Genomic DNA, 15,397 nt, shown 5'->3' with positions numbered 1-15,397 from the left:
TTCACTAATGGGGTGACAGCCATTTCCTTCTTCCTTTTAATACATTCCTATCTGTGCTGGCCTCCCTAAAGAAGGTGGAGGCAGAGCATTAATATTTATAGAGTGCTGGAGGGTTAAACTACGTAGACCACAAAGTGGGGTTCTGTCCTCTAGGCTAGATGTGGAAATCATGATAGCTCTACTAGAAGGTAGGCGGGCCATCCTTTGGTCATACATTTGGTTCAGTATAAAGCATATGTTGATGCTTTAGGACTGTACTGTCTGGGCTTAATGAGTTGCTGGTTACGGTAGACGATGATAGTAGTAAACAAACAGCTCTCATGAAGAACCTTGGAATGCCAAAGCTTGTAACAGTCCGTACCTATCCACGCCATGGAATACCCTTTCCAACCTTCTCTGAGGGCAGTTGCTTCACTGCATAGGCCTTTGGCACCAGCCAGCTTATTTGTGTTGGAGCCTGTCGTCTTGTGTCAGCCCATGGTGCTGTGAATGGGGTGCTTTCTGCCCTTGCGTTTGGGTCCACGGAACTGGGCCCGCCCTCAGGAGGGTCTGGGCACTTGGAAAGCCCTGATTGGAAGAAGGGCTAGGTCTCTGCAGTGGCCACTGCCCAGACTCTCCAGCCTCCAGCCCTGACCGAATTTTGACAGCAGTTGCCAGTCTGATGCAAAACTTGTCCAAGTGGAGGAGAGGCCGCCGCAGACGTCAGCGTGGGGCCACGACACCAGCCGCAGCCATGGCAGGGCCCTGCTGGCCTCTGGGCTGGAGTCCTTCGCTTTGTTTGCTGGCTGGATCCAGGGGAATACCGGTGTGGTATTTACAGTTGGGGATGGACGGGCATTTTCTGTGCCAGTGCGAGCCCTCATCCAGCTGCAGTCGGAGCTGTGGAAGCCTTTCTGCAGGTGCCCTTTGGAGGGCTGGCCCTACTGTTGGATGAAGTAGCGTTGGGGAGTTTGCCGGCTGTGTCTGTAATTGCTGGGCTCCTGGGACTGGGTGGCCCTAGCCAGTCTCTGAAGTTACATACTGTGCCAGGGTGTGGCCCAGGGAAACAAGCCCTTCATTTCCTGCTTCCCAGCCCAGGATGCTCTGTCCTTAGGAGTTTTGGCAAATGTGGGAATGGGATCCACCAGCTATTGTTGGTATTTCCAAAACCTGAAGGAGATTGCATTTTTATCTTCAATAAAGCTGCAGAGGCTAATTAAAGCATTGAGTGTCCTTTCTTTTGGCAGGAGTTATGGATTGTTATCTCAGGCCAATTAACAGCTCTGACCACCATCATTTTTTTTCTTTTCCCTGTAAAAGTAAGATAAGAATTAAATATTACTCAATGAATACTGTCCATTTGGCACATTTTTTTTTTTTCCTCAAAATATGGGATCTTTGGCTAGGATAAGGGAGCCAAATGTAAATGATGTTTTGGGTTTTTTTGGTTGTTTTTAAATGTGCCTCTCAAAGACCCAGAGGGAAATTAAATGTTTACAAATAACGAGAGAAGTGTGCTGGTACTTTAAAGTTTTTCCGGAAGTTGTGAAGCAGGGCTTGCTTTTCCTGTTGAATTTCCTAACTGTCATGGCTGTGTTGACTTCCCTGTGGGAAGGCCTGGACTGTTGCTGGGGGTCTGGAACCAGGTACCTTGGGGATCTTCCTTGGTCGCCTACTTTCCACACCTGTACTGGCCCCGAAACATTTCTCGCCTTCTCCAGTTACCAGCTGAGCTCTGCTCCATCACCCATGATGATGAATGCGCAGAAAAGAGTGCTGAGCAAAATTCAAACCTACTGATTTTGCATTTAGTAATTCAGGTTGATGAGGGGTAAACATAAAGTTATAGGAGGACTTCTGTTCTTCTGGGCGCTCTCCAGCTTACAGATAAACAATGAAGAGGGACCAGAATTTTAGTGGATGAAACATACTTTCTGCCTTATACCTCTTTATGTCTCATTGCATTTATATTTTTTTAATTAATATTTATTCATTTGAGGCACAGAGATAGAGAGCAAGAGCAGGGGGAGAGGCAGGCCCCCCGCTGAGCCAGGAGCCCAACGTGGGGCTCAATCCCAGGAGCCCGGGATCACGACTTGAGCCAAAGGCAGATGCCCAACCAACTGAGCCACCCAGGCACCCCATGTCTCATTGCATTTAGTGAGTTTCCTTACATTTTTTGAATAACTTGCCTTCATTTTCTTAATTCGATTGGCTGTGCTTGGTTACCTTCATGCAAGCCTTTGGTGGTTTCTCTCTTGCATAAAAGTTAACTCTGCTTCCACTTCCATTCATATTTGACTATACTTTTAATTTGTTCTTTTCCCCCATCAGTTGCATCTTGTGACACTAAGGGATTGTGTAGGCATTCTTGAAATGTAGGGATTTTTGGTTCAAATATTGCAGAATGTGTACTGAACCCAAGTCTCTTCAAGACACACAGAGATGGCTTTGCCCCTTTTCAAACCCGACTTGTGGCTTGGCTTTGAGAGGCAGAGCAAGCATCCTTTTGGGCTAGAGGAGCATTTAGCACAAAACTAGTCCATGGGCTGGTCTTCGGTAGCCATTGGACTTGGACGTTGGCAGGAGCACTGGGTAACTGTGAAGCACGTGTGTGTCAGTTGGTTAAAGGCCCAAGTATATTTATGGTGAAACATTCCCGAGCCAGTTTTTTGAATATATGCATGAAGCTTTTGTATTGTGGAATGTGGAAGTGAGTTGGACAGTGGAGCTAAGCTATGCTGGGATGGAGGAGCTGTGGGAGGTGTAGGGTCAGCCCCTGCTAGAAAGAGCAATTATGTGAGAGTCTTGTCTTCTATCATGCAATTAAAGCAAATAGTTAATAATAACCACATTAAATTTACTTACTTTCTGGTGGAAATTTCCACAGCAGCGCTTTATTTGCACAGGGTTGTCCCTAGCTTTGAAGTAATGCATAGGGGTGTGTCTTGGGTCTGCACTTTTGTGACATCAGTTGACCTACTGGACTCGATACTCATTGGTCCTAAGTGCCTTACTTTGTTAAGTTGGTTTAACATTCCTGAAGACACCAGCCTGTTACTTAGAATCTAGAAGCAAAGCAGTGTTGGAGACATAGGAGATTCGGTATTTGGGAGGTGGTGAGGTTCTCTCATAGTTTGCATTTTGTGGTGGTGTGAACACCCAGACCACCACTCATTCCAATTTCTGAACCTCGCATGCGCTCCGCAACCTGGCTTATCACACATAAGTTACCAGTGGAGTGTGTGCTGTGGGTATTAGATTTACTCTTGAGTTTTTTCCTTATTTTAGATCTAGGGCAAGAAGCATGGCTATTTTTAATTTCAAAGGAGAGTGTTCGAGATACTTGACTAGAAGGACCCGAAAACAGGGTTGAGTGCTCTGCATGTACAGGGTCCATGCTCATGATACTGTGATCTATGAGCCTTTTATAACTTTTATTGTTACCCCCACAGAGTTCTGTTTCAGTGGGAGTTTGGGGATATTAGAACAGGATATTTTCTCTATTCATTCTTTCCAGTGTTTAAAGAGAGAATTGTTCTTAAATGGTGTACATGTCCAGAATTTTTAAAGTCACTTAAACTTGTCACTACAGTGGACTTAACTTTAGGTAATCCTCTCTTGTGTATGGGCAATTAAGTAATTTTAGACATCGTTGCCAAAATTTTAGAGTTCCCAACTCCTCCTGAAAGCAACAAGAAAATAAAAAAGAATTTTACTTGCTATAGTCTTAGTTTAGTGTGCCATTAAATGTTAATGTTCTGAAAACAAAAACAAAATACAGCAGCAACCAAGTGTGATCTTAGCCTGTGTGAAGTAAAGTGGAGCATTATCTGGTTTTTAAGAACTTACAGGTGGCTATAGTGTAAATCACTATCTCCTAGTCCTTGTGGTATTTGAAATACTCTCAATTCTGGTTACATTGTTTGTTTTCACCCAACATACTTCAAGAAAAGTTCTGTAGGGGTGCCTGGGTGGCTCGTTCGTTAAGCGTCTGCCTTCGGCTCAGGTCATGGTCCCAGGGTCCTGGGATCGAGCCGCACATCGGGCTCCCCGCTCAGCGGGGAGCCTGCTTCTCCCTCTCCCACTCCTCCTGCTTGTGTTCCCTCTCCCTGTCAAATAAATAAATAAAATCTTAAAAAAAATTCTGTAACATAACTTTTTTTTTTAGTTAAAAGGGGATGCAAATTATTTTGCTTGAATAATATTCTGGGAGCTTCTTGACCACTTGGGAGGTTCCCTGGAGAGAGAGCATGGCTGTAGAGAGAACTGGTATAATACTGTAAAGACTTGAGTCTCTGGCCTGTAGGCTTTCTGTGAATGTTTCTGTAGATGTTGGTGCATTCCTTTCAAGAGGCAGTGGCCCCAGCAAGTTGTCTTTAAATGCATTCTTGCTTTATTTTCCATGACCTCGTTTTCCTAGAACTCAAATATCTTTTTTTTTTTTTTTTAAACCTATCTTCTAGAGGCGCCTGGGTAGTTCAGTTGGTTGAGCTGAGCATCTGACTCTTGATCTTGGCTCAGGTCATGATCTCAGGGTTGATATCGATCCCCGTGTCAGGGTCCTCGCTCAGTGGGGAGTCTGCTTGAGACTCTCTCCACTCCCCCTACCCTGCGCTCGCTTGAGTTGTCTTTCCCTCTCTAAAATAAATAGTCGATCTTTAAAAACAAAACCAAACCCATCTTCTAATAAGTAAAACGGGTATGTTCTTGGTGCCTGCCACCTTCAGTTCTTGAGTTACACTGGTGGTGATTCTTGTTGAGCATGACTGTTCTCAACAACACTATATTTTTTTCCACTTAATTTTTTTTGAGACTCTGCTGTGTGCACAACACCAACTTAGGTATACTGTATGTTGTAGTCACCTGTGTCTTGTGCCTGATGGCTCTTGACAGTGCTTAAAAGCAAGTAAACCAGAAAAGAGATCATCAGCAACAAATACCTGCTGTTGGACATGGCAGGGTCCTCTAGTTCTCTGTCCAGATTCTCACCTTGTTCAGCAGCAAAATCTAGGTTTTATGCAAATTACCTGTGTGAAGTAAAGTGGAGCATTATCTTTTCCTTTACTGTTCATGCATGATAGAAAATCATCACTTATTTTCTGCATGCATTTAAAGTATGCACTTTGATACATTTTGAAATGTTTATACCCATGAAATCATAACACTCAGGATAATCCTCCTCTCTCTCTTTTTCCTAGTCAACCTCTGATCTACTTTGTCACTATAGATTGATTAGTTTATATCTTCCAGAGTTTTGTGTAAATGGAATAATGCAGTATGTACTCTTTGGCTTCTTTCATTCCACGTAATGATTCCAACATTATGTTGTGTGTATCAGTAACTCTTTTTTTTTTTTTTTAATTGCTGGGTAGTACTCCATTGTATGGATATACCATAATTTGGGTAGTAAATTGTATGGATACCACTGTATGTTTACTCATTCAGTTTGTTTGTGGCTATTTGGGTGATTACTGGCTTTTGGCTTTAATGAACATTCCTTTGGTCAGTGATAATTTAAATCTTGCCTTTTCCCCAGTCTTTCCCTTTCTGCAAAGTGAGCTTAATAGATTCCTTTTTCTCTTCTTCCTTTTGCATTAGTTAAACTAGAAGGAAGAGAAACAGACTATTTCTGGGTGGGCCATCATTTCCCTTGGATAAACTTACCATATACCACCTTTGTAGCATCTTTGGATACCTGGCTTTCAAAGCAGATGTGGCACAGACCCCATTTTCAAGAATATAAAAGCAGCCTTAGGGAAAGTTTCTAAGTGATTGCCATTACTTGGGTTGTGTTCTTGGCCAGCAAAGCTGTGCACTTCTTGGGAACCTTGGAAACTACCTGGGAGGGACTCTGACAGATCCCTAAGAAGAGGCAAGAGTGTCAAAAAAAACCAAGAGTGGACAAATTTGGGGGCACCTGCCTGGCTCAATCAGAAGAGCATGTGACTCTCGGGCTCCTGGGTGGCTCAGGGTCCTGGGATTGAGCCCCGAGTCACAGCAGCGCCCCCCGACCCCCGTTTGTGTGCTCTCTCTCGATCTCAAATAAATGAATAAAATCTTTAAAAAAAGAGGGAACATGCAACTCTTGATTTCGGAGTCGTGAGTTTGAGCCCACGTTGGGTGGAGAGATCACTTAAATAAAACTTCATACAAAATGAGCAAATTTGTTGTTTCTGCTTTAACTCTGAAACTATTTGACTATAAAGACTCCCCCTGGGGCGCCTGGGTGGCTCAGTCGGTTAAGCGTCTGCCTTCAGCTCTGGTCATGATCCCAGGGTCCTGGGATCCAGCCCCGCATCAGGCTCCCTGCTCAGCGGGGAGTCTGCTTCTCCCTCTGCCGTTCTCCCTCACTCTCTTTCCCTCTCAAATAAATAAATAAAATCTTAAAAAAGAAAAACTCACCTCCCCTCACTCTGTTTGTTTTCAAAGTATAGCAATGGAATGATTCTTCTAAAATTTCTGGTTTTCTTATATTTATAACCCTTTTCATAGTAATTCAAAGGAAAGGGGCCATACCTTTTTGCCCTGTTTCTTCTTTCCCCTCCATGAACATTTGGGCATCCTTCTAGAGTTGTCTATTCTCTCTCAGCCTGTGGGTTGGCCGGATGAGGGCCTGTAGGACCAGAGGAGAAAAGAGGCCAATCTTCCTCTCCAGGTTTCTGCCTTGGCTTCTGTCTTTCCTTTTTCCACTGGGGACCAGATTGAGGACTTCTGCAAGTTGGGTTTGCATCCCTGTGTGCCCAGAATATTCCTTTCAATGTGGGAGTGAAACATTCTTATTCATTGGAGTCTAAAGAGACATACTTACTCTTTAAGGAAGAATTTTCTAAAATATTTACTGAACAGTACAGTAAGGCCACCTGTAGGAAATCTGATTCTGCTAACCTAACAGCAGTCAGTTGACCCAGTAACAGCCTTCAGAACTGGTGATCAAGGGTACTACCCACATCCTCCCTGTCAGAGAGGAGCTTGGAAATCTCCTTTAGTCTTGGTCATTGCAAATCTGATGATAGGCTTATGTGCAGAATCTATTTCTTAATGTCTCCAAGGTTTTAAGGGTGCTTTGATTCTGTGTCCCTTGTCTCTGGAATCCGCAGAGATAAAAGCTTCCTGTTTGAGTGGCAAATGATTTTACTGGTAGAATGGCAGTTCCCTCAGGTTTGGGCTTTTCTTTTGCGGAGGTTTGTTAATTTCTGGGAAACAGTACAGTATGTGTTCAGGGTAGAGGTGAGTGATTAGGAAGTTCAACACCCACTGGGGGCAGTTGTGAGGGCTGTTTCAGTTGTCTGGTGGTGGTATGGTACCCACAAACAGGAGGCCACTGCGGTTGACCAATAAAACAAGCGACACGAGGCATATGTGGAGGTGGGGAGAAAAGAGGCTGGGATCTGAGGTATTGTTAGTTGCATTGAATATAACTTGGCCAATGATTGGATGTATCCTGAGTGAGGAGAGTTTAGGATGACTCTTAGATTTCTGAATTCTAGTAGAAATGGTAGTGGTATTCATCAAAGTAGAAATAGAAGAGGAATAACAGGTTTGGGTAACTGTTGAGTCCAGTTTTTATCATGCTGAGTTGATTGACCTAAGGAACCCTGAGCTTAATGTCTTACCTGAAGGTGAACGTGGACCTGGAGCTTGGCTGGGAGGTGAGTGTGGGAATGCAAGTCTGACAGTCTCCTGGGCACATTGGGAAGACCGAGGGCAGGGATGGGCGCTCCCTGGGGAGAAGACTTGGAGCAAGAAGGAGAAACACTAATGTGTGCAGGATTCATAGAAGGCTGAAGGACCACCGAGGAGACACCAGGAAAGAGAATTGCCACCCGAGCTGGAGGGAGCATCTCAAGCAGGATGGAGTTGGTGCTGCAAAGAGGTCTTAGGCCTGAGAGGAGCTTAGACATGGTGATAGTTAGGAGACATGGGTACCCTGGTAGGGCTTCCAGATTCTGTGGCCTGGTGGGGGAGAGGCTGGATAATAGAGCATTAGTTGTGGAAGAAAGGCACAGAAAAGAGCCAGTTGGCATTTTTTTGGGGAAAGGGGAGTAGGCAATTTTAAAAGTTATTTGGCTATAGCACTTAGTCTAGTGTAGTCTGAGCTTCCCCGTTCCAGGGCATGCTAAGTTCTTAAGTTTTGTGGTGTCAAAACTTTTTTTTTTTTTTAGGGGTGGCATTATGATTTAACATAATCTAGCATTTAGAAAGTTTACTGAGAACTCAGTCAAATGTTTTTCAAATTGTATTTACCAATGTGAGAGACTTTGAACCTCTTAAGAAGTACAGGCTTCATATGCATGATGCTCTTAAAAGGCCTCCCCTCCTGTGTGCTGTACCGGGCTACACAGCGAGCCACCAGAGTGATCTTGTTAGGCCTGCTCTGGAAAGTGAGTGGTTTAAGTAAGTACTGGGAGTGGAGGAGCATTGTGGCTTATGTCTTGGGGAGGTACTGAGATGAGCCTTGCTGAATTTGGTTAAAAAAGCCCCTGTGGGGGCGCCTGCTGGCTGGCTCAGTTGGGTAAGTGTCTGCCTTCAGCTCAGGTTGTGATCCTGGGACCCTGGGATCAAGCCTGGGGCTCCCTGCTCAACAGGGAGTCTGCTCCCCGGCCCCCTGCTCCTGCTGGTGAGTGCTCACGCTCTCTCTCTCTCTCAAATAAATAAAATCTTGGAAAAAAACCCCACAAAACCCAAACCCTGTGAACACACAGTGATTTGTGTATTTTAAATTGTTCCTCTTTGGATATTTGTCTTTAGGCCTCTCAACTACTTGGTCACAGAATTCCCGATCCCAGCACAGGAGAGGTTCGTGCTCCAGACATGAAGATCGAAAACCTTCAGAGGTATTTCCTGAATGATGGTGTGACTGTGCATGTCCTACCGCGTGCATGAGTACATATGATTGGCACACACCTGGTTGATTGATATTGATGTTTCTGCAATCATGGGCAAGTTATCTAACTTCTTTGTGCCTCAGTTTCCAAATTTGTAAGATGGGGATGACTCAGATGTTTGCCTCATAGGATTCTTGTGAGGATTAAGTGGGTTAATACACAGACGTTAATACATACTAAGCACTTAAAAGAGTGCTCAGTAGTAAATGTTAGCTATTATTATTAATTATATTCTTTTTTTCCTTTTCTGTTTCATCTTCGCTGGCTCCCAACAACTTTTCCTCTGGCCAGGAGATCAGCGGGTTCGGCTGCTGCCAGTCACTGCCAGCCTCAAGTTAGTTTTGGCCATGAATTTGTGGCTTATTTGGCAACAACCCATTGTAATTCTGGGAGTTTTGTTTTGGCAATTACGTTTAAGGCTTTTTTCCCCTTCTTTTTCGATTTGTTTCTCATCTTCTGTTTCCCTGCTCCCCCACATTTTGTTACCTACCTACCTATTATCTATTGTCTCTTTATTTAAAATTGCTTTTAGGTGCATTTCTCTGCTGGCCTTTGTTGATTAGGGGCCTCTGCCAGTCCTGAGATAGGTTTTCTTTGACAACCTTTGCCAGGCTCTGAGGATTTAGATGATTGCAGAAAGGGTATTTTAGTTCTATTACAGTTTTCAGGTGGGCAGCTTGCGGGGCAGAGAGCCTTTGGCTCAGCCCCTTGTTTTGTGCTGCCTCTTGAATGGGACGGCTTCAAAGAGCACCTCGTCCTGTAGCTGCAGGGCGGAGGCCTGGGTCCCACCAGGTACTCCTTCTCCTGTGCCCGTAATGGGAGTGCTGGGGGTCGCTGTGTTGAGGAGTGTAGGAGTTCTTAGTTGTGGAATAACATTCTCCACGAGGAAGTGTAGTATATATCCTTTAAAATCGTAGAAAACCATCCCAGGAGACACCTAAACATTAGATCAAACCTTCATGGGAAGGTGGCCGTTTTATTGCCTTCATTTTCCCAGGCCTTTGTCATTTTGAACCTGCAGTGCTCCCCTCCTTTTCTCTGGGATCTGAGAGGCTCTGCCTGTCTTTTTTTCTTTCATTCTCTGTGCTGCCTCCACAACCAGTGTACTCCCATTCACACTGTACTCCTGTTACTTCAGGACCAGAGGACGGAGGTGCGGGGCGCTCGGATAGGGGAGCTAGTACTGGGCCTGATGGGCACCAGGCGCAGCAGGGAGGTTGAGCAGCATGGATGGCACCGGCCTGGTCCCTGACTCGGGTTTTGTTTCTGATGTTTTTTCTAAAACTCTCTGAGTTGAGCTCTTAGTTCATACTACTTGATACGTAGGTTAGCACTAACGTCGAGTTCTGCCAGAGACTGGCGAGTCCGTTTAGGGCATCTGTTTCAGGTCTTGACTGTCCTCATCCGAGTCTTCCAGTAAAGGAAGGGTGGGCTGCCTTTTCTCATCTTGTTGCTTCAGTTTGATAATTCCTTCTTCTTTGGCATACTCCCTTATTTTTTACTTAAAAGGCTTAGTTGGAATGTGTTTTTTAATTGGTTTCCTGAAGATGTAGACCTGTGATTTTTGTTTTAAAGGACTTTTCTCCTTTGGGGGTAAGAGGGCATGGGTGATAAGGTCCTGTGCACCTGGGCTGGGCGCCTGCTTCAGGGAGCTCAGTGCTGCATGGGAACCTGACCTTGCTTGTGCTTTTGTGGAGGGTGCACCCCCAGGTTATTGCTTGTTACTGGGACTTGAGAAACAAGAAGTGGCATACTGGGGAAAAGTCCAGGTCGAAAAATGGCGGGCCAGAGGAATGGCCTTTTTATTCAGACACTGCCCTCCGACTTTATTATGGTGAAGTTTATTAAAGTGGTCACCAGTCTGAAAAGCCACCAGGAAAAACAAATATGGACCTATTAGCAGGCATATAATGTGAACTGTGCTTCGCAGCATAAGAAAGAACTCCCTGTCCCAAGAAGAGAGAGTTCAGCACTGTGACTTGTGTAAACAGAGAGTGTAGCTTACAGATGCAGGCATGCTCTGTGCCAAATACAACTTCGGGCCAGCACTAATGCCAGGGTCCGAGCTTCCTTACGCAGCCCTGGGAGCTTGGCGGGTTGAGGATGAGGCCCCGGCCGGCAGGCAGCCCTGCGCTCCAGCCCTTTGCCCTGTCGGAGGGCCAGCCATGCGAGGGTCACCTTTGCTCTCGTCTCCTCTCTGCCTCTGATGATGGGTGAGGAGCTCCCTCCGTACAGGGATACTTTGGAGTTTTGTGGGTCTGTTTTTGGCGGGGTGAAGAGAGGGTAGAGTAGCTTGCTTGCTTGCTTCTTTCTTTTTCTCTCCTTCCCTCCTCCTTTCCCCACAAATACTGCCTCCCATATAGAAGTTATGCCAGGTAAAGGTGGGTAAATATGTTCTTTACAAGCCCCTTTTCTGACTTGACCCATTGGTCTGTCGTTGCTTCCTTCCCAGATTTTCCCCACCTGTACTTCTGTGTGGCACCTGTCAACCAGGACCTGACTCCCCGTTGCCATAGGCCCTGGTGCCCTGGGTGGTGGCGGTCGGAGTATGGGGGAGGAGGCCCTGGTAGTTCCGGGTTTTGGCTTGAAGTTGTGCTGCATGGTTCGTGGAGTTTTATTTCGTAAACATTTACCAAAAGAGCACCCTTGAGTGAAATCTCAGCAGCCCTCTTTTGAATTGGGAGTTCCTAGAGTTTTTCGGGGGAGGACAATGAGGTTTCTGCGGTCAGAGCTGCTGCAGGCTTGAGGAAGCGAGAGGGTAGTGAGAGCCATTGCCTCCCTAGCCTGAGAGACCAAGGGCGTGGCAGGCCGAGGGGTTCCTGCAAGAGGTCAGCCCCGGGGTCTGCTGATACAGTGACCTTGTTCCACGGCAGCTCCATGGTTACCCTGCAGCTGCCAGCACTCGGGAGTCAGAATGCAAATATGAAATGTCAGTGACCCTTTCTCTCCCTTTCCAGGTGTTTAGGACAGACCTGATCACCGCTATGAAGTTGCATGACTCCTATCAGCTGAACCCAGATGAGTACTATGTGTTGGCAGATCCCTGGAGACAGGAGTGGGAGAAAGGGGTCCAGGTGCCCGTGAGCCCTGGGACCATCCCTCAGCCTGTGGCCAGGTAGACGTGCCTCTCCACCTGCCATTGCCTTTCTGCCCTGACAGGTGCCTGAGAAGAGCAGTGAAATAACAGGGGGCCTCAGGTGGCCACAGAAATGTGTAGAAACACACGTTAGGTCCACAGAGTAGTGATTTTGTGGGCCATGGGCCTCGAAACTTAGTATTCCAGCCATCTTGGGAAGGTGCTGCTCTCTTACGAGAGGAGGGCAAATTCCAAGACATTTTGGGGAGGTGACTGGCTGGGGGAGGGAAATGTAGATGTTTACACAACTGCTGCTTTTTTTCCCTCACCCCACCCCCACTCGTGTTCACCCTGGAGAACAGTTCTACTGGAGAGGAGTGCCTGGCTTCTCGGGTGTTGCAGGGATGGGCTCCACCTCCGGAGGAAGGCAGGTGTGAGGAGGCCTGCCAGGTCATGGTTATGTGGAAGGGGAGCCTTCGGAGGAGGGACGTTTGAGGAGTTCTCCCGTGGATGGACTTTGCCCAGTTGTTCTTGCCGGGCTTTCTCTGGAGTGACATATAAAGCACTTTTCCCCTTAAGGGTCTTGTGGGCCCGGGTCCTTGATGACTTACCTCCGACGCGGAGCTGGGGCCAGTTCGCTCATTTGTTCACTGTGTTGCTCAGCTGATGTGGAGGCCCCTCAGAGGGAGGGAAGATTCAGGGCCTCTGTGCTCAGCTAGCGCCTGGTTTCTCTGCCGTGCTGTCGGTCAGCTGCCAGCTTTGTGAAGTGGGCTCTTGTACCATTGCTGATTATTACTGTTTTGGGGTCTCTGTGACAAATGTCCCCATAAGTGTGCAGGTTTAAATGACCACTCCGGTGCCTCCGTAGGCCCGAGTCCTGGACTCTGCAGGATAAACACCGTGCTGGCCTTTGAGTCTACCTCTGGGGCACAGCACGAGCTGTTTCAGCATTGGCAATCCCCATCCAGGAGTGACTCGCCAGATCATTTTTTTATTTGGGAGCCCAGCGCAAGAGCAGCTTATGGAGTATTTAGCTGAAACCCTGCTCTTTGTTGAGTCGGAGAAAGAACTCCTTTTGGTTTGCCTATTTCAGTGTCCTGTGGATAAAATCAGTCTGGTAATTATGAGGCAGATGACAGTACTCTGACACTCTTTGGACCACTTGTTGATGCTGACACATGGTGACGTGGGGGAGGAACTGTGTGGATGTGCGGGGCTGTGATGCTGGGGCTGTGTCTTTAGGAAGAGCGCCCGTCCTTCCAGATTGGGAGGGATTCGATCTTGTGTGCTGACATTTCTTTCGAGTGGGGTGCGGTAGAAGGCACTCCAGGTGTTAACAGGTTTGGGGAGAGGGTGGCAGTGTAAGGAGAAGCGGGAGCTTGTGCTCCTCTCCTGGGATCCCAAGGGTGTGTTGGGAGAGTCCCCTACTTGGCTAGGCCTCTTGGATTCTTAGCCTGCTTACTAACGGACAAGGCCTAGTCTGGTTTTTACGATTAGAGGTGGCGGGTTTGTCCCCTTGGTTCCGCAGTGCCCCGCTGTGCAGGTCCTGCCTTTGTGGCTCTCTGCCGTGTGTTGTTGAGAGCCCGGGGCTAGGCCTTCAGCAGGGTGCACACGCCTGATCGGTGGAAAGTGGTTTAGTCTCGAACCCTTGAAACCCAGGGGGCCAGTGTTTCGGGGCTGCCGGTGGGTCGGGGCAGCTGCTGTCCTAGATCAGGGCAGGCCATGCAGCATCCCGGGAAGCCGATGGGAAAAAGCGGGTGTTGAGGATGTCTCAGTGTTTTCACTCGTATCTGTTTCCCTCATGGGCGCTTTAATGAATCCCACTTAGTTTTATTAGCAGTGACATTAGGGTTTTAAGCCTGTCTATCTGGTGATAACCTGGGGTTTAGGGCGTTGGAAGTGGAAGCAAGTTTTGGGCCTTGTGACAGACTTGCTTTCATGTGGCAGGAAGGGTAACCTGGCTGCTTTGTTTCCTTGTTAACTAGGGTCGTGTCTGAAGAGAAATCCCTCATGTTCATCAGGCCCAAGAAATACATTGTGTCGCCGGGCTCGGAGCCTCCAGAGTTGGGCTATGTTGATATCCGGACACTGGCCGACAGTGTGTGTCGTTACGACCTCAACGATATGGACGCTGCGTGGCTGGAGCTGACCAATGAGGAATTTAAGGAGATGGGTGAGAGACCGTGGGTTATATTGTTCTATTAACGAATGACGACTAGAGAAGACTTTCCGGCATACGGGTGTGTAGTGGAAGCTCCTCGGCGTCGCCTGGTGAGGCCAGTGCCATCCTCGCTTCAGTCTCAGGATCCCAGGGTCTTGTTCGGGATTCGCGTGTCTGGCCACGGCACCTGTGTTCAGAGGGACTGAGGCTGTGAGAGGCTTGTAGAGAGAGTGGTGGGATTGAAGAACGATATTTTCCATGGGCGTGGGAGGCAGGATTTCCCATCTCTGCCCTGATCTACCCTCCTCCCTAACTTACCTCAAGAGAACCGAAGCCCAGAGAAATGAAGTGACTTCCCCAAGATGACAGGAGGGTCTGGTCCACACAGTTTCCTGCTCTGGTGGTGTTTTCCAGCAATTTCATTCAGATCCTTTCTTCTTGTGGCCTGTTGTTTCTCACAGTAAACTCCATGCCAGCCAAGCTCACTGTTTTCTAATACACCTCTTGTATTTTACCTCCGTGCTTCTCCTCAAGTCCTGCTCCAAACCCGGAGTGCTTTTACGTTTTACCTGTTCACCTCTGTCCTGCTTGCTTTCTGTGAAACCCCCGCTTGGCTGAACATTTTGCCCATTGTGGTCTATTTTCTATGAGTTCTTCTTTTTGTGTGTACCCACCGCTCGGAGCTTCTGTACCTTGTTTTACTTGCGCCTCCTGGTGTCAAGACCAGGATGGCACGTAGGTTTCCTTGCCGCCTCTGACTGCTATGTGCTGCTCGAAGGGCTGTGATGAGCAGGCGCACGGAGGTCAAGTCTGGGCTCGGTGTGAGAGACTCTGAGGACTCGTTAGAATTAGTGCTGTGGGTCCTGGGTCGGGGAGAGGTGGCAGAGAGGTCTTTTGGTGGTTTGGCACCCAGGGAGCATCTACAGAATGCTTGGTGGCAGATCTCAGAGCCCTGAGGGACAAAGACTGCTTTTGCTGTGGATCAGTCCCTGAGCCTCGCCCAGGGCCCTGCAAACAGCAGCTGCCTGCTGGGCTGCCTCGCTGCTCCCAGCCCGCTGACTGGGAGCAGCAGTGCCGACTGAGCCGGGAAGGTTGTTGCTTTCTCCTTGTTTGATCACTCACGTATTTTGACAAAGAACAGTGCCTTCCTCCTGGTCCCTGCTTTTAAAAGGTGTTAGTGGCCAGGATGTTAGCAAGCCAGGAGGCTGTTTTACACAGTCTGTTCATAAGTTTTCAGAGCTCTCTTGGAACTGAATACCGTTCAGTTCTAGCTTCAAAGATTATAAAGTTCTG

General features: G+C 47.4%; 1 protein-coding gene across 29 annotated transcripts in view; it reads left to right on the top strand.

Annotated features, from left to right (window-relative positions):
- Nucleotides 1-15,397, top strand: part of JADE1 (jade family PHD finger 1) — a 281,646-nt gene that overhangs the window by 241,678 nt on the left and 24,571 nt on the right. For 18 of the 29 annotated variants that reach the window (XM_081811881.1, XM_081811882.1, XM_081811886.1 and 15 more), the window contains 3 exons: nt 8,731-8,816; nt 11,825-11,982; nt 13,929-14,116. In XM_081811881.1, coding sequence (XP_081668007.1) covers nt 8,731-8,816; nt 11,825-11,982; nt 13,929-14,116 — 432 coding nt within the window. Of the gene's footprint in view, nt 1-7,073; nt 7,632-8,730; nt 8,817-9,158; nt 9,202-11,824; nt 11,983-13,928; nt 14,117-15,397 lie in introns of those variants that run through there. The other 11 variants (XM_081811890.1, XM_081811899.1, XM_081811891.1 and 8 more) reach the window with 2 other exon arrangements.

This window comes from Leptonychotes weddellii, chromosome 2 (genome assembly GCF_054177405.1).
Source record: "Leptonychotes weddellii isolate Sample4059 chromosome 2, ASM5417740v2, whole genome shotgun sequence".
Taxonomy (NCBI): Eukaryota; Metazoa; Chordata; class Mammalia; order Carnivora; family Phocidae; genus Leptonychotes; species Leptonychotes weddellii.
This window is presented reverse-complemented; position numbering and strand designations above follow the sequence as displayed.